This window comes from Quercus lobata, chromosome 6, assembly GCF_001633185.2.
Source record: "Quercus lobata isolate SW786 chromosome 6, ValleyOak3.0 Primary Assembly, whole genome shotgun sequence".
Lineage (NCBI taxonomy): Eukaryota > Viridiplantae > Streptophyta > Magnoliopsida > Fagales > Fagaceae > Quercus > Quercus lobata.
In genome coordinates, this window is record NC_044909.1 from 41,285,143 (window position 1) to 41,307,542 (window position 22,400).

At 38.8% G+C, this 22,400-nt stretch overlaps 2 protein-coding genes across 4 annotated transcripts; one reads left to right on the forward strand and one right to left on the reverse strand.

Moving 5' to 3' along the window:
- Positions 1-6,439: 6,439 nt before the first annotated feature.
- On the forward strand, positions 6,440-15,754 carry LOC115995212 (RNA-binding protein Musashi homolog 2). 3 transcript variants are annotated; one of them, XM_031119682.1, is made up of 14 exons: positions 6,440-6,638; positions 6,837-6,986; positions 7,124-7,213; positions 12,682-12,747; positions 12,911-12,976; positions 13,105-13,190; positions 13,321-13,366; positions 13,476-13,530; positions 14,097-14,173; positions 14,329-14,464; positions 14,554-14,681; positions 14,773-14,877; positions 14,974-15,114; positions 15,376-15,754. In XM_031119682.1, the coding sequence occupies exons 2-14, from the start codon at positions 6,969-6,971 to the stop codon at positions 15,436-15,438; spliced, it is 1,077 nt and encodes a 358-aa protein (XP_030975542.1). In that variant the 5' UTR covers positions 6,440-6,638; positions 6,837-6,968; the 3' UTR covers positions 15,439-15,754. The 3 variants fall into 3 exon arrangements, with proteins under 3 accessions (XP_030975542.1, XP_030975541.1, XP_030975540.1); XM_031119681.1 differs by having other exon boundaries at positions 6,441-6,638; positions 6,816-6,986; positions 14,974-15,120; XM_031119680.1 differs by having other exon boundaries at positions 6,441-6,638; positions 14,974-15,120.
- Positions 15,755-17,371: 1,617 nt separating this feature from the next.
- LOC115950720 lies at positions 17,372-21,894 on the reverse strand. The gene is made up of 5 exons (XM_031067955.1): positions 20,919-21,894; positions 19,547-19,907; positions 18,423-18,504; positions 17,952-18,173; positions 17,372-17,718 (listed from the first exon to the last, which is right to left on the reverse strand). The coding sequence occupies exons 1-4, from the start codon at positions 21,490-21,492 to the stop codon at positions 17,976-17,978; spliced, it is 1,215 nt and encodes a 404-aa protein (XP_030923815.1). The 5' UTR covers positions 21,493-21,894; the 3' UTR covers positions 17,372-17,718; positions 17,952-17,975.
- Positions 21,895-22,400: the final 506 nt, after the last annotated feature.

The following is a 22,400-nucleotide window of genomic DNA, read 5'->3' on the forward strand; positions in this document are numbered from 1 at the left end:
GTTCTCGGACTCGAAGCTGGTCGTTGGCCAGGTGACTGGAGAGTTGGAGGCCAGAGACCCAAGGATGCAAGGGTATCTGAACCGGGTTAGGCATATGCGAACAGAGTTCGAATCTTTTGACGTATTACATATTCCACGAGGTGAAAATACCCACGCAGACTCCTTAGCGACCCTTGCCACCTCCTCAGTACGAAGTTTCCCTCGGGTAATTATTGTCGAAGACTTGCATACTCCCGCTTCCCCAGAAAAGGAAGTTTGCCAAATTCGTCAAGCTAGTCTGACGCCATGCTGGATTGACCCTATATTAAAATTTCTCGACAATGACGTGTTGCCCGAGGATAAGGTGGAAGCTGAGAAAATACGAAGGAGAGCACCTCGGTACTGGTTATCCGAGGATAAAAAGCTATATAGACGGTCCTTCTCTGGGCCATACTTGCTCTGCGTGCCTCCTGAGACCGCAGAATCAATCCTGGAAGAGTTGCATGAGGGCATTTGTGGAAGCCATACCGGAGGAAGGTCCCTGTCATGCCGAGCACTAACGCAAGGTTATTGGTGGCCGAATATGCAGAAAGAAGCGCAGGAGTACGTTAAGAAATGCGATCAGTGTCAAAGATATGCTCCGAATATCCACCAACCCGGAGGAGTTCTTAACCCTCTTTCGAGCCCTTGGCCCTTTGCACAATGGGGGCTGGACATTGTCGGCCCTTTTCCTAAAGCTATAGGAAACAAGAAGTACCTGCTGGTCGGCACAGACTACTTTACTAAATGGGTTGAAGCTGAACCCTTGGCGAACATCCGGGACGTAGATGTGAAGAAGTTTGTCTGGAAGAACATTGTTACGCGATTTGGAATCCCACGAGCTCTTGTTTCGGACAATGGGCTCCAGTTCGATAGCAATGCCTTTAGGAAATACTGTTCAGAACTGGGAATAAGAAACAGATATTCCACTCCAGCTTATCCGCAAGGCAATGGGCAGGCTGAAGCTGTTAACAAGGTCATTGTCAATGGGCTTAAGAAGAGACTAGACGACGCGAAAGGAAAATGGGTGGAAGAACTACCACATGTGCTTTGGACGTATCGAACAACACCCCGACGTTCGACGGGAGAAACTCCCTTTTCCATGACCTATGGGGCCGAGGCCGTTATTCCCCTGGAAACTGGATTCCCAACATTGAAGACCAGTGCATTCTCTTCTAGCAACAATGATGCAATGTTGGAAAAAAGTCTAGACCTGATTGAAGAACGAAGGGAGAGCGCGATGGTACGGCTAGCTTACTACCAGCACAAACTCAAGCAGTGCTACGATAGCAATGTGAGGATGAGGCCGTTAGCCATAGGAGATCTGGTGCTGAGAAAAGTCCTGGGGGCCACTAAGAATCCAAATTGGGGAAAACTGGGACCCAATTGGGAGGGACCATACCGGATTACTTCTGTAGCAGGAATAGGGGCTTACTATCTAGAAGACCTAGATGAAAAACCTGTACTCCATCCTTGGAATGTAAATAATCTCAGAAGGTATTATTACTAGTAAAGAAGTTTCAATTCAGATTTTCTCTTTTAAACTTACGTCGAATATGCATCCTGTAAATTTCGCATCCTGTCATATCATACTGAATTGTTAAACAGAAACTGAGTTATGCCAGGTCCTCGGATCGCAAACTTAGTGGAAATTAACATCCTATCATACTGAATTGTTAAACAGAAACTGAGTTATGCCAGGTCCTCGGATCGCAAACTTAGTGGAAATTAACATCCTATCATACTGAATTGTTAAACAGAAACTGAGTTATGCCAGGTCCTCGGATCGCAAACTTAGTGGAAATTAACATCCTATCATACTGAATTGTTAAACAGAAACTGAGTTATGCCAGGTCCTCGGATCGCAAACTTAGTGGAAATTAACATCCTATCATACTGAATTGTTGAACAGAAACTGAGTTATGCCAGGTCCTCGGATCGCAAACTTAGTGGAAATTAACATCCTATCATTCATACTGAATTGTTAAACAGAAACTGAGTTATGCCAGGTCCTCTGATCGCAAACTTAGTGGAAATTAACATCCTATCATTCATACTGAATTGTTAAACAGAAACTAAGTTATGCCAGGTCCTCAAATCGCAAACCTAGTGGAAATTAACATCCTATCATTCATACTGAACTGTTGAACATAAACTAGGTCATGTCAAGTCCTCAGACCGTAAACTCGGTAGAAATTGACCTGCTAAGTGGTGTATCGAATTATTAAATGGTAAATAGAGCGGTGATGAGCTTCCTAAATCATAAACTTGGTGAAAAAAATGCCCTATGAACATTCATTAAAGAGTCAGAAAGAGAAAACCCCGAATGCAAGGTTGGCGTGTAATGAAAAAGGTGATTGAGATGGACCCATACAAAATTATGACGACAAAGTAAGTACGGGTGAAGATAACTTAGAGTCATCAGAATGATAAGAAGCTAAACGAGAAAGTACTCTATTAAATGTCTAGTCAAAGTTACAAAACAGTTTCTACTTTTTTACTTTTAATTGGTAATGTCCCCAGTTGATTGAACTGTGGAGTCCAATTCTTGTTGAAAACCTTGTGAGACCGTCTCTGCCTTTGAAGCAGTGGTAGGTTTGTTGGGGGAAGCTCCTGGAGGGGAATTGCGAGGCAGAGCCTCCTCGTTAGGGTTAATAGCTGGGGAAGGGGTATCAGCCTGGTACGATTGAGGCACTGAAGAGCATATCGCTTCGGGGTAATATACGTTCTCTGGCTTACGTAGTTCCGATGAGGCTTCAACCCCAACACGGTCCAGAGCCTCACTCCAGGTTCTCGCGCAGAAGATGCGGCACACCTCCGGAACTTCGGCTCTTAGGGCTTTCTCAGTTTCAGCTATCCCAAGTTCATAGCCCCTCTGCTCGGCTTCATTCATTGCCTGTTCGGACTTGATTTTCGCTTTCTCGGCTTGTTCTTTGAGCTTTTCAGCTTTCTCCCTTAGCTTCTGAGTCTCTTCCAGATGCTTCTTAAGAACAAGAACTTGCTCCTGAGTTTTCTTCAGCTCGGCATTCGCTTCGCGCAGAAGCTTGGCTTGTTCCTCAGTCTGCTTCTGGTAACCTTCTGATGTCAATTCAGCATTCTTGCGAGCTTCTTCTTCGACCTGTAGTTTTTTCCTTGCGGCGATTAAATCCTGTTCAGATTTGGACAAGGTTTGTACAGCCGTTGCCCTTCTTTTCCTTTCACCATCTAGCTGGTTGGAGCAAGCATTGAGCATCTCGTCGAGCTTGAAAGTATTTTGGATGATCTGTAAGAAACGGGGTGTGAATTAGCGTCGTAGTTAATGAAAAATGCGCATTAGTAAGCAACAGTCGCACAATGAAACAGTGTAAAAAACAGTGTCTCACCATGCCCAAATATCGTTTATTGTTAAGGATGAGTTGATTCTTCCTCACATTCTTTATCTCAGCCATATCCTTTGGGAGCAATAAGGCCTCCTCTATGGCCGAGGCTACATGACACCCAATGCCGTCGTTGAAGTCCCTTATAGAGGCATCGTCTCGCAGGGGCTCCCCACTGAGCATAGGAGCTGGCAGCCACGCCTGTGAATCGGGACGTGGGGAATCAGATTTCTCTTGACCCCGCGTAGCGGCGTGCCTAGTTTTCTGCTGCTTTGCAGCTCGTTGGACATCCTCCTCTCGAGTGGGGCGAGATTTACTCGCATCTATCACCTCCTTACCCTTCTGTTCTCTGCGCTTTTCTTGCTCGGCAGTACTGGTCGGCGTTGGTTGCGGAGAAGATTGAGGAGGGTGGCGAGGAACTGTAGGAGGAGACCTAGCTGGAAGAGATGAAACCAGGGATGGTACTGTTTGGGCAGGTGCAGCCTTTCCCTGTTGACCTTCCATCAGCTCCATTAAACTTTTCTGGGGTTTCCTGTGTACCCCCATCTCGTCAGAACTTTCCTCGGGGCTTGTGGGCTGATCGAGAATCTCTAAGTCGTTCGTGGATTCAGACACTGTTACAACGATTTCCTTGTTTTTTCCCCTTTTCCTTTTCCTATTGGTTCCCTTTTTCTTGAAGGAAGATGAGGGTAAAGAAGGCCCCGCCGAGACGCTGGCCACAAGAAGAGGCTCTGTGAGAGGTGTGTGTTTGGGAAGTGGGATACCCTCTGGAACAACGAACCCTTCGTAGGCAACACTGATACGGCGAAGCCGAGGATCGCGTGCCCTAATCACGTACTTCGGCGCCTGAAAGCCAAAAGAAAGGGGGGTATAGCCAAGAATTAAATGTGCTGCCCGTAGCTGACCATCAGCCTCGTTCACGTATATTTCGGCTTTCAATAATCTGTCTAGGCTCGCTTTATTGACTAATCTGAGATTGGGCTTCGTGTAGCGTCTATCTGCAAAACCGTTAATTTTAAAGTTAAATTTGTAAGACCCGAAAATAATAAAGGTAAGTAAAATGTGTTCACGAGCTAAGTGGCATAGGTCTGTAACTTTGCACCCACCTGGTGTTCCTTCTACTGTCGGGCAAGGTAGACCATCATGCCATTCCCCAGAAAAAATAAGGAAATCCTCCTTTAAGTACTTATTTGAAGTAGGGAGGCACTGAATTAGCCTTACTGCAGGATATCTCGACTTGAGATAATAATCCTGGTCAGCTAGGCGGTGAAGGCTGTATACCCAATTCACGTCGTGATGTGATAGGTTTAGATCCATTCTCTGATTCAAAGCGTCTATACTCCCCAGAACCCTAAACATATTGGGAGCGCATTGGGTGGGGGATAGCCTAAAGAAATTAAGATAACCCCTAGTGATACTGCCCATGGGGATGGTCATCCCGCCTTCAATAAAGGCAATCATGGGGATAACCACCTCCCCAGTTTGCCTGGCGTCAACCCACTCCCCTTGGGCTGCATACCTCATCCCTACCATAGGTGGGATATTGTACTTAGAGCGGAAGTTTCTAATACCCTCCTCGGAGTCAACGAGACGCCGAAAGGGATTCCTCTGTTTCCCCATTTTTCTAAAGAGACTTAGTAGAGAAAAAACTTTTTGGTGTAGAAAAACAATGGCAAAAGCTTCAAGAGGACTTACAGGTTCAAAAGAAGGACCTCGGACAACGTATGATTATTTGTAGTCGCCAGGAGAACAGTGAAGACTGGAAGAAGGCAGATTCAATGTATAAACTCTGGAACCACGTAACCATTAAGGACAAGGTGCAGGTTCAATTTGGGAGCGCCTTTATAGTCATGTGAAGGTTGTGAGCGGTAAAATTCCCGCTCACAAAACAAGAGAAGCCCCCTAACGTTTGATTTGGATCTCACCGTCGAACGTGGGAGACAAGGGAGTTGTCAGAATTTAATGCTACCAAAACCGGGGTGCTGAAGCGTCAGGGGCATGCCCCAAAACGCACACAGGTGCAGGCTTATGACGTCAAAATCCACCTTTTTTCCTGAAGAGTCGAAAAGTAGGATTTTGAGGGGCTATTGTGGGGATCGTTCGATTAATAGGCCCATAGGATTCAGAATGAGTTCAGGATTGTTGGGCCAGTGGCCCATCGGAGGCCATATACCCGTCCGAGGACACCATGGTCCTCGGCAGAACGCGTCCGAGGACGATCGCGTCCGAGGACGATCAGGACGTGGTCTCGTTGCAATCAGATCTCAGAATTCAGTCATCTCAAAGGGTAGAGTAGCCGACTAAAGATGAAAGAGATAAGACAAACAAATATCTGAAGCTACAGCTACCTCCGCATTAATGACCTCTCAACCAACTCTCTGGCCGCATTAATGTGGAGGTGATACCTGAACAGTGGGGAAGCAGCCTTACAGCTGCCCATAGGAAGTTCTAGGAGGTGCCAGATGGGACAGAAAGAAATCCTCCGAACCTAACCTACACGTGTGCGGCGAGGATGGAGCACAAAGGGAGATATATAAGCTAAAAGAAGAACATGAAAGAAGGGGGGATCGAGAGAGAAAAAAGAAAGAAAAAGAACAAGAGACGGAAAGTAGAGAGAGAAAAGGGAGAAGAGAAAGAAGGATTGAGACTAGTCACTAAGGAGGAATATCCAGAGTATCAACTGAAAAACCTTGAACGTTCATGAAATTGAGTCTTTGGAGGATAGATTACAGTTAGCCTAGTTCTTTACACCCACGCTCTAAAAATCATATTGTCTGGGCCCTTTACGTACGAACCCGATACTGTTTTGATTCAGTACTAAATCGTGTCCTTACACATTCATTATTATATTAATTTATAAAAATAATATAGTAAAATCTGTAATCACACACACAAAAAGAAAGAGTGTTACAAAGGATAAACATTAAATAATTATTGTTTACTAATCACACACACAAAAAAAAATCTATTTCATTTATTTACCATGTTCTTGTCATCCACCAATGACTTATAAACTTTAAAAATTGAGGTGTCTTCTTTTATTTACTTGGCGTTTTATTATTGCGCAGAAATTGCTCTCAATCGCAACCCCCTTTTTAAAAGGGAACAAGGAACGGCACCGTTTCAATCCTCAAAAGCGAGAAGAGAAGGTCTTGAGCTACGCGTGCGTGCGAACGAGAGAGAAAAACAGAGGTAAGAAAGAGACACAGAGACGAGAGGCGAGAGCTTGCCTTTGCACTGCGTTAGGGTTTCCAGAAAAGTAAGGTCAGTGAGCGCGTCTATTCATGAAAACGAAAACTAACAACTTTTTCTCTTATTTTGGTTGGTTTTTTTTTTACTTTGGGCTGTTTTTGACTCAAAGATTATAAAAAACCCCCAAAAAAAGCTTAGCAAAAATGGTGAGTTTGATTTGGTATTTGACGTATGTGTGTTGTGAGAAAGAGGTGTGCTTATCATGTGCAGGGCTGAGCAGAGAAAGAGAAATAGAGTGTGAGAGATTTAGAGAGAGAGTGGTGAGGACTGAGGAGAGAAGGTTTCTTCTTTTTATTGTGTTAGGGTTTCTCGCTTCTCTTTACTTTCACCAATTCCTTCTCCATGGATCGAAAGCTCGTGGTTAGTTTTTACTATAATTTCTATGTTTTGGTTTATTTGCTTTTTCTTAATTCATTCAATTTTGTAGTTGTAGGAGGAAAAAATTTAATTTTTTTTTGGTTATTAATTATGTGTGGTTACAAATTTTTGGATAATAGGTTCTGGGTATTCCATGGGATGTGGATACGGAGGGTTTGAGAGAATATATGAGCAAATTTGGGGATTTGGAGGATTGCATTGTCATGAAGGTTAGCTCAAGCTCTGATTTTTACTCTCACTGCTTGATCTTTGATATTTTCTTTTACAAAAGCTTGGTCTGGAATTTTTTTTTTGTTTTTTGAATGAGAAATGTTATTAACAAACAAACTCTACAGCACAATTACAACTTCAAAATGAAAAAAAGAAAAAAGAAAAAGAAAAAGAACTAAGACCAATATAAACAATGGCTAAACGAATGTAATGAACCCAAACCTGAGTGCAACAAGTCAAGCTCAACCCGGCTAAGAAGGGCACTTGTTAAGAAGGCACACCTTGTGAATGAATTGATAAGGTTACCAGAGTTCGACAAGCCAAGATTGCAAAGCTCAGTGGCATTACCTACTCTTCTTTATGAGAAGAGCCAGAGTTTGAATCTCCCCTACCCCATTGTTGTAACTATCGGATTATCAAAAACAAAGAGCAAGATGAGCACAATAGTAGTTTGTTAGCTAGTTACTAGTTGTTAGTTAGTTAAAGGGACAATCTTGAGCTTTTCTCGATACCTGCTTTGTAAGATCACTAGTATGAATACTATGAGCCATGTAACTATTTTTGTAATGATCATTGATGCAAATTCCTCTACTCTCTCTAGGTTCAGGTGACTACCTCGAACTAAGTCAAATTCCCCTAATTCTCCTCCCACTTCGCTTTGCCAGAATCACCAATTCACATTCCCATCCTTAAGACCCTAGCAAGTTTATTACAATATATATCTTACTTATAACAGAAAGAGAAATCCCCCATCTGCAGCAAATAGCCCTATTTAGGAGTGACTTGCAGTTGATACTAGTTGCTTGCACGGTGTTTTTGACTTCCCATTTAACTAATAATCTGCATAATCCTTTCCTCTGTCCTGCTCTCCCCAGCATGAAGAAGAGCATATCTCTTTTGCCAAATTTTGATATATTGCCTCCCACAAAGCAAACCTGCAAAGTTTGAACTGTCAAACTTTTTCCCTCAGATTTTCCTTCCCCCAAACTGTTATATATCATGCCAACAACTTAATGTTCTTGATAAAACAAGAATGCACAATAAAATTCCAGATTCTTTTAGCAAAAGGCCATTAAAATCAGTTGGTTCCTACTCTCAATTGTACTTCTGCATAGAGATTGGTCTCGTTTATAGTTGGCTACTAGAGACAGAATGGTCCAATGGTGCCATAGCCCTATTGCACCATTCTGTCTCTAGTAGCCAATCTATTTGTAATGGCAAAACAACCAATAGAAGCATGTCTAGGAATAACTCCAGAGAACTGCAGCACCTTCCACCAACTCATATCTGGAAATCTGCATCTGATGCTATCCAAGTCTTTGTATTAAGCATATTTACTTGACTTAAATATGATCCCAATAGCTCTATCTTCTTCCCCTACTATAATGGCTTGCTTTTGATAGAAACCAGCTCTTTTGACCTTGCTGGTTTCCACATCCAAACCACATCATGACAAACTGGACAACTTAGCGCCTATGCTGCTAGTTGTATCATATGCAATCCTAAATCCATACTTCTGAAGCAAGAACTCCATCCGGGTGCCACTAGTCCTACCATAAAATTTATTACAGCCATGGCCAAACCTCATCATGAAACACACCAGACAACCTAGCATCTATGCTCCTAGCTGTATCGTACGCAACCGTCCATACCTGAAGCAAAAGCTCCATCTGGATGCCACTAGTTCTGCCATAAGAAAATATTACAACCATGGCCCACTTTAAACTTCAAAGAGATCTTATAATGTTTCTTAAATTCAAAATCTTCCTCCATCCCCATTTACCATCTTGAGGTGCTTTTACGCCCTAGAAACTCATTTCTTTTTAAAGGGTTCAATTGAAGCAGGCCACCCATAAAGAACTTGTCTGAGCAAATAGGTTCTAGATATGCCTCATGATTGCATCATTGTTCCACTATTCACTTCTTTTCAAACCCAGCTGTCCTTTTTTTGGACAACACACCAGCTCCCATGCCACTTTAGTACGTTTGGCTGGATCATCATTGCCTTTCCAAAGGAAATTATTAAACTTTTGCTCAATAGTTGTAAGTTTTTAACCAACTTTAAAAGGCTGGACCAATACATCCGGAGGCCATACCAAAATGATTGAACCAACCTCAGTCTTCTAGCAAATGAGAGATGCATAGATGGACCAAGTGTCTATTTGCCATCAGTTTCTTCGTTTAGCCTTTTAGTTTATTTGCTTGTGTACAAATTTTTTAAGCCTCGCTTTTTTAGGTACAACTATACTTAAACCAACTTTCAGCAAAATGCAATCAACAAAAAGTCAAATGATCAAGTGCCAAGGGGACACCAATAACTTATTTAGCTGTAATTCTATCAATAAGAGGTTTGCAGTAAGAAGCATTAGGCTTTGCAAATGTCGAGGGAACTCCTGAGTATCTCACCAACTTTTAGCCTTTTTGTTGTAAGTTTTTAACCAACTTTAAAAGGCTGGACCAATACATCCGGAGGCCATACCAAAATGATTGAACCAACCTCAGTCTTCTAGCAAATGAGAGATGCATAGATGGACCAAGTGTCTATTTGCCATCAATTTCTTTGTTTAGCCTTTTAGTTTATTTGCTTGTGTACAAATTTTTTAAGCCTCGCTTTTTTAGGTACAACTATACTTAAACCAACTTTCAGCAAAATGGAATCAACAAAAAGTCAAATGATCAAGTGCCAAGGGGACACCAATAACTTATTTTAGCTGTAATTCTATCAATAAGAGGTTTGCAAAAAGAAGCGTTAGGCTTTGCAAATGTCGAGGGAACTCCTGAGTATCTCACTAGAAGTCTGCTCTCTTTGAAATTCAAAATAGCTAGCAGTTGTTTCTTCAAATCTGAGATTGCACATAAGCACAAAAACTTTTTTTCAATGAGTTTGCAAACAATCCAGAGATATGTTTGAATTCATCCAATTCATCTTTAATGAACTTAATTGAGTCCAAATCAGCACCTGAGAAATCAATTAGATCATCGGCAAAGCTTAGGTAAGCTGTAAATTTAGAGAACTTAAGATGAAATTTGAATAACATAGGAGGCTGCACTTTCTGCTGCATTAATCTTGTGAATATCTCGATTGCTATCACAAACAAATAAGGAGACAAAGGACCTCCTTATCTCAATCCTCCACCAGTCTTAAAATGTCCCACCAAGCTGCCACTGAAAGGTTCCCCCATCTATTCAAGAATTACTCAGACCAAAAGTTGATGAATATGAAGGGTTTAGGGCCATAGTTTTGCTTAGCATCAATTGAGATTACAGCTGGTGAATGGTCTGAAACCCCTGGAGCTAAGAATTCAACAGGAAATTAATTGAAAGCTGTTAGCCACTCTACATTCCCTAGCACTCTGTCCAACTTCTAGGCTACAAATTCACCACCATCTCCTTTGTTGCCCCATGCGAAGAAGTTACACACAAAACTGTGTTCCATCACCTTGTTATTGAATAAACACTTCCCAAATTCTAATTCATACTAGGATAAAGTCTCATTGCCAGATTTCTCCTCAATAATCTTGACCACATTAAAATCACCTGTGATCAACCATGGTTTAGCTTCAATCTGAACTTTAAAGGACTCCGACTGGTCCATAGCTGTCTTCCTTGCACTTTATTGTTTGAAGCATGCATTAATGAACAAAAGCCATCTAAAAAACCCTTGCTTGTCTTCCACCTGATACTGAATTACCTGGTCAAATTGATACAATGAGGACACTGTTCACTTCCTTAGCTAGGAAGCATGGACATGGCAAAATGGGCTGCATGTCTGTGTCGGACTTGGATACTCTTTGGACACAGCTGCATATGTGTCCCAAATGTGCCCTGCCAAACAATAATAATTTTCTTTAATAAATGATGGTCCTGTTAGTATTTGGTGGGTTAGAATTTTTTTTTGAAAAATTAATTGTATTCTAAACATTTTTTAATAGCCATGGATTCACTTTATTATCCATTATTGCTCTTAAATTGATATATGTTTAACAATATATGAAAAATAAATGCTTAACAATATAAAAAAAAAAAATGTAATAATTAATTAAACACGTATTCCCGTCGTGTTGTATCCTAATTTTTCAGAAATTGTCATATCGTTGTGTCATACCTGTACCCATATCCATGTCCGTGCTTCCTAGTTCCAGAGTGTCCCAATGCACCCAAATCCTGTCTAAGCTCTGATGCAGGTAATTGTGTATAAACCCTCATCCAGATGCAATCACTTCCTTCACTCTTACTGCATTTGCTTCCTTACTTTCTGTCCAACCAGGTGTAATTAATTTATTTTCCTTCTTCCCAAGTTTTCCATGACCTCTTTCTGCCTAAGCTTGGTCTTGATTTTCACTTGGTGGATTTTTTTTTAATTGGCTAGTGCACAACCTTAGCTTAAGATGATTACTTGTAGATAGAGCTTTTAGAGTATATGGATTAGAGGAATCAATGGGATTTTTGGTTTTTCTAGTATTTTTTTGCGTTTCCTATGAACTTGCGTTGTCAAAGTTTAATACTTCTGTTTGTCTATTTCTTCGGATTGGACTTGCTTTATCAGTTACAGCAGTTTGTGGTTTCCTGCTTCCTCTTTGTGCTTAGTTTTTGTATGGATTAAATTTTGGCTGAAATTGGTTTCTGTATTGAAGAATTCATGCAAAATAATTGTGTGAAATATTTAAATTTCATTTTCAGTGGAAAAGGCATTTTATCAATTTAAATATAAGGAATGGCATTGGGACCCTCAACTCTAACTCCACAAATTTAATTTCTCTCAAAATGGAAGTGACCAGGGAACATATTTAGTTATTTTTCTAGTAGTAGATGTTTAATTTGATACATCTTTTACTTCGTTGTACATTCAACACAAAATCATCCAAGAACAAATAATCATGGATTTAATTTGATATATACAATAGAGACATTTGAAAACAACATCAGACAACATGTCTTAGCATTGTCCAGTACTTTAACACTTATTTCTATGGTTGAGCATCCTAGCTTACCACCTAACACGTGAAATTCCTGCTCATGCATGAAACCTTTATGTGGATTGAATAATTGTCAGAGAAAGTTGACTAAAATCATTTTTTTTCCACACTAGATCAAATGTAAAAGGATGTTGTATGCTGCATCTCAATTACATTTGAAATATTACATCGTCATTAGTTAGGCTGTCATAAGAAGTGGTTTATGTGAAAGAGGTAGAGACTAGACCAGGATATGGTTGAGCATTTGATTTAACAAAATGGCTAGAATTGGACCTTTAGGAGGCTTCTTGATTGTCCTCAGGAAAATTTCTTATTCAAATTTAATTGTACTCTATTCCTCAGGGATGGGCAATTTGGAGATTGGATTTTCCATAAATACTTTTATACATAAACTATTGTACAAAATTTTAATATTTGCTTCTTCTTTTTCCCCTATTATTTTGGAATTTATTTTAAAAAGTAATGCAATTCTATTTGTTTTTATGATTTAGGAGCGGTCAACGGGCCGGTCTCGTGGTTTTGGATATGTAACATTTGCATCAGATGAAGATGCGAAGGTCAGTACAAATTTAGAATTGATTAGAATTCGTGTTGTGTTCTTTACTTATCTTTTTTTAGCAGGATATTTTTGATTGATTAGACAAATTTTGAGGTTGTACTAATTTGAATATGTATTATGTCTATGATATTGTTTGATGTATGATGTCTTTCTGGCTACAGAATGCATTGTCAAGTGAGCACTTTCTTGGCAACAGAATTCTGGAAGTTAAAGTGGCTACCCCAAAGGTTGCATTACAGAATTTAAAATTAGTACATTTTATTTGTTGTTGCGATTTCCATTCTCTCACCTTTTCCTCATGAGATCCAATTGTAATTTTCTGCTGACAATTATATTTGATGGTTTCTTTTGGCAGGAGGAAATGAGAGCACCGGCAAAGAAAGTTACCAGGATCTTTGTTGCTAGGATCCCACAATCTGTGACGGAAGCAAACTTCCGAAGGTAACGGAGTTGATTGCTAGATTATCAAGATACTTTATTTTGTCATACCTTTACTAATTTTATAGCATGATTCAATTAAGTATGTTGAGGAAACATGTTGGTCTCTAACCTTTTTTTATCTTTCTACCAGCCATTTTGAGAAATATGGTGAGATAACGGACTTGTACATGCCTAAGGTCTGCTCTCTCTCTCTCTCTCTCTCACACACACACACACACAAATTTATATTGCAATGATTGCTCTGGTTGTAATCAACAAGATGTAATTGATGTCTTTGTTCTGTAGGATCAAGGCTCAAAAATGCATCGTGGAATTGGGTTTATCACCTTTGAAAATGCAGGTCAGACCATCTTACTTAACTTGATGCTATACAGCTAGTTTTTGCATGACATTTGGTTCTTTGAACATCATAATCTTACCTTCCCGATAATTATTGTTCTACAAAAGAAGAGAGATTTTTGAATTTTTATCATTGGTCTGTGAGATATAAAGTTCAGTCTATCTACATGTATGAAATCCTAGAAATAACTCCCCCCCCCCCCCCCCCCCCAACAAAAGAAAAAGGGGAAATTGTGAATGTGAATGGATTTAAGGTATCTGCGTTTTAAGTGATTTCTATTGACAATCTTGATTTCTTAAATATTAAAATTTGACTATACTAGAAGGTATGAGCTTTAGCTCAAATGTCAGTTCCTCCCATTCGAAGAACAAGGTGGAGGATGAGGTGATGGCCTTGTGGGTTTAAGACCCACTAGGTGTGTGTACTGTGTATTGCTCACCAATAAAAGAAAAACTACACTAGAACATGAGATAGCTTTTGTTACCCTGTTAGTATTCTCTTAAGAAAAAAAAAAAAACCAAGATTATTTGCAAAATGACTGGCATTATCTGTTTCCGGTCTTCCAGAATCTGTGGACAGTTTGATGGCTGAAACTCATGAATTAGGAGGTTCAACTGTAGTTGTTGATCGAGCAACACCAAAGGCAAGTGACAGTATGACTAGTCTTTTTCTTTCTTAATTGCACCTTCTGATTTTTTCCTGAAAGCAGAACGTCCCATCTCTTTTAGCTTACAATTGAATTTTATTCACAGTAAACTTGTGTTTCTAAATTAAGCTAATATAATTTTATATTCTCAGGAAGATGACTTCAGGCCAATAGGCAGAGTGGCACAGGGTGGATATGGTGCATACAATGCTTATATTTCCGCAGCCACTAGATATGCAGCTCTTGGTGCACCTACTTTATATGATCATCCAGGCCCTGTTTATGGAAGTAAGTATAACCTATGAATGTACATGTGTGAAATATATACCAGTTATGTTAATTGATGCAGTCAATTTTTCCTTATTATGATGGACCAGGGGGTGAGCCCTCTCGAGGAATGGGCAAAAAGATTTTTGTTGGTAGGCTTCCTCAGGAGGCATCTGCTGACGATCTCCGTCAGTATTTCGGTAGATTTGGTCGTATATTAGATGTCTATGTTCCCAAGGTAAGATTGCTATTACGGTATTACCTACATATTATGAGTGAAAAATTGATTTAAGGTAACTGACAATCTTGTGAAATGCATATAAATATAGGACCCTAAGAGAACTGGACACCGGGGTTTTGGTTTTGTAACTTTTGCTGAAGAAGGTGTAGCAGATCGTGTATCTCGAAGGGCTCATGAAATTTGTGGACATCAGGTATGAAATCGAATTCTTTTAGTCATATTGCAACCATTTTCCATCCTTAAGCAGTTGTAGAATGTCGGGGTTTTGACTTTTCAAATTGCTTGGCAGGTCGCAATAGATTCAGCCACACCTCTTGATGATGCTGGTCCCAGTGGAAATTTTATGATGAATGGTGCTGAATCCTTTGGAGGCTATGGCGGTCCTATGCGCACTTATGGCAGGATGTATGGAAGCCTGGATTTCGATGACGTGAGTGTATGTATATTGATCTCTTAATGTAGCAATAATTGCTAAATATTCCAGATCTAGTAGTTGATTTCTGTTGATACTTTTGTAATCTTTGGAACAAGGCAATTTTTTCTGTGAAGAAAAGTAGGTTTTCTTTATTTAATGCTTAGTTCTTAATGTATTCTGCAATTAATAAATGAACAGTTCTTAGGCATGTCTGTTATTGTTACTATTTTTTTGGTACTTAGTAATGTCTTATATGATGCCATCTTTGTTTTGCAGTGGGGCTATGGAATTGGCAGTGCCAGACCATCAAGAGCAGATTGGAGGTATAGGCCATACTAAAGAGTTTCGCCAGGAGAACTTGCACATTGCTTCTCTTAAAAATGCATTGCATTTTGTGTTAAATTGTATAACTTAAATATACTATTAGTATGTTCATTTTCGAAGTCGACCTAATGGGTTATAGACTCATGTTTATGCACCCATCTCAATGCATTTATATATGTAATGTGCTGGGGAACATAGGTTGGAACCTGCCCTTAGGTTTTGAAAAAGTGTCCGAATTAATAAAACTAAAGTGTTAAGTGATCCGTTGTGTTTGGTTCATCTATCTGCAGTACCCGCGGTTGGCTATTTGCCTGTCACGTTTAGTAACTAATTATTGTGTTTTCCAAATTCCAATGTTGCTCTGTAAATAATCAGGAGGTGATTGAGATCAGGTGGAATTGCTTTTAACAATTGCCCCCATGCACGCCATTTCTTTCACAAATTTTTTTACATTTTTAACTTATAATTTTTTACATTTTTTTTTTATTTAATGGTTGAGATTGAAAGTTACTTTTTGTAATTTTCAATCTCCATCCTTTAATGTTATTGCATCAGGTGCACGTGATTGTTCTGTTCTGTTGGTTGTGTCAGTGTTCTTGGTTTGGTCTGTGGTGTCTGAATTGTTCCATTATCTAACAAGGGTGGAGCCCAAGCAGAGCCGGTGGGCCTGCAGGGTTGAGCAGAGTTTCCAGCACAAAATCAGCCGCATGTAGTGTGTTCATGTCTCATTTTTGAGAACAACACCCAGTGCCGTAATTGATAGAACCATTATTTATATCGAGCTTGTTACATGTTGCAGCCTGTGGCCTGGGTGTGGGGTTCCACCCCCTTCCCCATGTGATAGGGGTGTTAAATGTAACGATCACATAAATTCCTAGTGACATTATGACTGCCATTCGTGGCAAGTGGCAAATATCACATGATTTATCGGTTTTCTTTTCACCCATAGCTATATCACGTGTACATTCTAAAGCGTTATTTTCTAAAAGATGAGCCAGCTGATCACATTCTTCATAATGCAACATTTTAACATTGCTAGCCTTCTGCTTTAGCTGGTGTCTACTACTTACACCCTTTGCCAATATGCCTTTCTCTATGGCCAATTTAGATGGAGGAGTAGAGTATAGTTGATCAGAATTTACGACCAACTCTAATCCCCCTCCCTCTCTCTCCATCCAAATTAGCCACTAAATAAAATGATGCATTATCTTTTACTTATTTTTATAATAAAATGTTATGTATTCAAAAGTCCTGAAACTGCGGTTGTATTCTTAACATTCTTTAGGGTTGTAGATGGACTCATTTCATTTGGACATATCCCTCCCTTCCTATCCCCATTTGGGGACCTTTTTCAAACTCAGACCTTTATTTGGCTTAACAGAACCTTGGAATCAAAGAACAACTTTTACTTTTATGTTGTCCCGGAATACACTATTTGCTTTAACCATACGAAGCATATGACTAGCTCGTAATGCTTGCCTATTGCAGCAAGAAATCATATCCCCATCTGCCTAGATTCATCAAATTATCAATTATGTTAATGAATTCGTCCTCATTGTGAAATACCATCACCCTCTTCGCAGATTCAACTGTTGATTTACTGGACACCTCCCCAACAATCTTTTGTCAAACTTGACACCGATGGTAGTATGTCATTGGTAATCCCGGATTAGCCAGAGTTAGGGATTGCCATTGGACTCAACTATTTTGTAACTATTATAACTAAATAAACAGATCCCCTTTTTAGTTATAAAAATAAAAAGCATTCCTGCTACCATGGGATGCATCACATGCATAATTTTTATTTTATTTTATATTTTTATCTTAACGTCCGCCCTAGTAGATTGTGAAAAAAAAATATGAATTAGATGGTGTCCACAACATTACTCATACACAAAAGGATGATTACTAAACCATGTAAAAGAAAATTTGTATTCACACTAAACTATAATGTCTTAAGTATCCAAGAATACCCTCATGGTCTGATGAACAAAATTTTAATCATTAAACACATCATGTATCCGTATAATGCAACATATGGGACTTCTTAACAAAACATATTAAAGAGCACAATAGCTAGAAGAGCTTCTATACCAGTCACCGATGACAAATGTGGTGAAGCAAGTCACCGATGACAAATGTGGTGAATCATTGCTTTTGAATTGAAAAGAAACTACGGTCATTCTTCTTACTGCAGCAATTTGGCCTTTTATCTTAGACTACTTTTAACATCCAAATTTGGCTGGTGAACGCAGTTCCTCTCACCTAGAGAGAATGTAGAATCTAATCAACACTCTGCAACCAAAAAAGAATAATGTTAAGAACACAAATTTTTCACAACTTATTAAGGTGGCAAGTTAGAGCAACATTCATATAAGCTCATCACTGGCACAATTTTTATTATGTAACCAATCACTACAAGCTACACCAACAGTCAGTGATTTTTTTTGTCCCTAGATTTATTGAAACAAAAAGTATGGAGCAGCCATGAACAAACTCTGAAGTTTGAAGTCAGAAATTCCATTTACCTGGTGCAAAACATATATGAGGATTTAGGACGCATAGGAGGTAAAGCAACCGCTGAAGGAACCCATCTGCACATACTTTTTGAAGGAAAAAATCTTGTGATTAGTCTTGGGGACTTCATCGACTGAAACTGTGCTTCTCATTTTTTGGGCTTTAATCTGTGCAACTCTCAGCTTGTTTAATATCTTATCCATTGATGATGATTTCTTCTTTTCTAATTTCATCTGAACCAAACTCTAGTTAGCATAGGACACATAATAACAGGATCTCAATAAAACAAGACTAGAAAGAATCGTACAATTTTCAAAACAGAACTTTTTGAACTTTCTATTTGTTCTCGAAAAGAATTTGGAAATGGATGAGAGAGTGAGCTTAAAAATGAATTCTTTAAAGTATCTTAGCATTTCTGCTGTTTCCAATAGCAAAATGTAGTTGAATTGGTGTATAAAATATAATGCTGAAAATGATTCGACCTCAAGTTTTCGTATTGCTGCTTCAGCTTTGGCCTTCTGCAAGTTTTCCCATGCGGTGATCTTGGCTTCCTCTCTTTGCATCCTGCAAGCCAATAGAATTATTGGTCCAGAACAATGATCTCTAATACTAGAGTTGATGTCGTACAATGAGTGCTCTTACCAACGTTAATGCAGCACAATATTTTCTTAAGGATTTTTGAGGGAAAATAAACAAAAACATGAACTAAGTTGCTTGAAATCATCATCAAACACAAAAGAAAATCTAGAAATTAGCACCAAGCCATTATAGAAAAATTTTAATAGAAATTTTATTTATCAATTGCAAACTCCACATTAGAGTACAATAGGCACGCCCATATGGACTTATTAAGACAGATAAAAACCCAATTGCTAAAATAGCCTTCACTCTACAAAATTAAATTAAATACCAATAATTTAATTAGCTAATATGTTGGAGAGATCGCAAGTTGAAAAGATTTCAATTGAGGGCTTAATACTTAATATAGCATATAAGGACTTCATTTACCCCAAAAGATTAAGACAATGAGTTTAAACTCAATTATATTATATTAATCATTCACTCTTGTTATTACTTATTAGTATGTCATATGAGATTTCAAAACTTAACTGATCACACCACTCACATGTGAGACTTCAATAAACCGGTTGACCATAAAATGTTGGTCCAATAGATTCCAAGCGTTAGGATTTTCGAAGAGAGAGAGAGCGCTACAAAGATTTGGCAAATTCTTAGTAGTAGCAAGTGCAGGTACTTGATTGGAAAAGACTTTGCCATTTGTTACCAAACAGAAAGGGTGACCCCTTCAGTCTGCTTGGAAAACCAGTTGTTTCTGGTCTAAACTTTTGAAATCAGCACTCAAGGAAGGAACACCAGTTGTTTCTGGTCTAAACTTTTGAAATCAGCACTCAAGGAAGGAACATAGTTCAATCATTTTTCAGTTGTAAGGACAAATTCAATTTAACTCCTTATAAGTCCCAACTGAAGCAATGAAGAGAACAAGCAGTCTGAAAGATTGGTTGGTCCTCATAAATTTAACCCAAAAACAGAATGATTATGTTCAACCGAAGCAATGGGTGCAAGATAGGATTTAAAGAAAACTTACTTTGAAATGTCCATTTCTGACTCTGCAATATTCCAAGATGAAGCTTGAGCTTCCTCAGCATTTTTATTCAGGTCTTCAACGTGTGGCAACCCTTTCTTATTCACATTACTAGTACGTCTTTTAGACCACCTAATAACAGTAGCTCGTTTGTCAACCTCCACATCCCTGATTTCTAATTTAGCAGAATTGTCACCTTCTGTTTCCACAATATTAGATGGCATAGGTTGATGAGTCGGAGAAAACGGAGACTTCCCTCTTGGAGATGAGTGGAAGCCACCATCAGGGCTCATTTGGGTTGCCATATCTCTTCGTGAAACAGCACCAGAATCCATGATTTCCTCAGTTTCATCAAGTTTCTCATCTGTACATATGATCCAACAGAGACGAGCTAACATGTAAAGAATTGAAGTAAATTAAAAATGCATCATTCAGCAGTGGAGTCGATATTACTCCTTTATTTGAGTTCATTTATTTGTTGTTCTCAAGATTGTAGAATGTTATTACCTTAACCTCATGTAACTAAATTATGACATCAATTTGCAAACCGGCTCCCTAGTTCCTTTTGGGAGAAAAAGTATCTCATGCATCCGGCAAACGTAACATCCCTCTTAAAGTATGAGGACCCAACAACTGTTGAATCCATAGCATGTGGATCCTATAGCTATGGGCCACGAGAAGGATGTTTTGTATAAATGATGCATAACATAATTATTCCTTCTAGGAAGATTCCAATATCATGTACAATACTTTTCATGATGATATCCTCCAAGAAGAACATAGGGAAACCGAACAATTTTATCCCAAACCTTTACTAATTAAGTGGGATTCCTAGATCAATCCCCCAAAATTACAGCCTAAATCTATGAATTTGTCTAAAAGATGACCCTGTCAAGTTGATTTGGATAGCTAAGGGCAAATTTGTAATGATGAGACGATGATGGGAAAATGAGAACTTTTCCTTCATGTTGTGTGAGGCCAAATACAATACTGGCTGATAGGTATCTGACTCTGACAAATGATTGTCCATAAAGCATCCCACGCACTTGATCACATGCATTGCCCCTAGCACACGACACTCAATTTCTGTTCTGTGACACCTATAGCTGCTGTTTAAGTATTCACAGCGGCTTCCACAACTGTTTGAAAAATAAAAATTAAACATCCCAGCCTAATTTTTCAGAAAAAATTTCATATCTGTCAAGTTGTTATTGATTCTCATGCGCGCCCACTAAACATTACTTCATCGTTAACCATTTACAATTAGCCATCTCAACAATTGTGAAAAAATTTGTGACTCTTAGTTATTGAATATTGACGCAGGTTCAATTCATTATCTAGAATGTGCCTGTAAAAAAGAAGAGGAACATCATACCTTGAGAGCTAGACAATGAAGGCTCACTCAACAACTCCAACCATCCAGGCAAACTAGGAGATTGTTGTACCCAATTCGTATTTTCAGAATGCATTAAATAGGATTGTTCTCCATTAGAATTACCATAATGAACAACAACACTATCAGCAGCCAATACTCCAGCTGATAAAGGAGAACCCACCATCATATTCCTCACACTGCCACCTTCAAATCCCTGCATTGCTGGTGAATAATTGGAGTAGTACACAACCTCTGGAGGCGTCACAATTGGACCACTCTTGGACTTAGGCCTTTTATGAGGCTGAGAACTTGAATGTTTAACCATACCATTTCCTGAAACAGGGCTACAAATCCACCTCTCAGCATCTTCCCACTTTGAAGGCAGAGTCTTTCCACTATTAAATGGCAACAAAAAAGCAGCACTACTTGAATTCCTTCGGCTTCTATTACTTGACAGTGGTACACGTTCTGAGCTCCAACCCTTTTGGCTCCCAACACTCTTATCCCGGTAACTAGGAGCTCCCGGGCTTGGCAATGTTCCCAAATTGTGGGAAGTAACTGAAACTTTCTTCATGGTTTTCTGTCCAAACCAAGCACTGGTTGTTTAGCTAAAGCTTTGGACTCACCAAATAGTGAAGCGGGTCATTTCCTTTTTGCTCAACTTGCTCTTACTGCAAAAGAAAAAACTCATTGGATAACAAGATGGTTGAAACTGGAAACTGGGCTCAGTTTTATATGCATTTGTCTCTAATACAGCTGTAGCTTTGACATAACACTTTTTGGCCTTAGTTTTGTAGGGGAAGCAATCCTAGTGTACGTAGATTTGATTGGATTTGAACCACACCATCACTCTTGAAAGTCCCAAAGTTGTACACTGCCAGATTTTGGATCAAAACATCAAATCAGAGAATCAAACGCAACGAAGTGGACGAAGTTTACATAAAAAAATGGAATGGATTGGAAAACGTAGTTCATACAAATTATGGGAAATGTTATTGTGGGATCTAAGGATGAGTTATCGTGGGTTTTAACTAATAAAAAAGAATAAAAAATATTCATCAATTAAAAATAGTAAAATTTACTAAAGTGATAAATTAAACTCAATTTAAAAAAAAAAGTATTTATTCTTAATTTATAAACTATGTATGCTCATTTTTTGAAATTATTTAGTAAAATATCTCTGTATTTTAAATTCAGTTTTAACAAAATCGAGTTATAAGTAGATCTGGACATTAATAATGAAAAATTCTATGTATATTTTTAAATGTAACCACCTAAATTTTTAACAATGACAAATTCTACTTAAATTTTCAAAAAAAATTAAGTGGTAAAATATGTATAAAACTTGACATTGTTAATGTCAAATTTAACCTATAATTTGATTTTGTTAAAATTGAGTTTCAAAAACAATAACATTTTATTAAATAATTTCAAAATATGAGTATTTTGTTACATAATTTATAAATTAGGAACAAAATAACC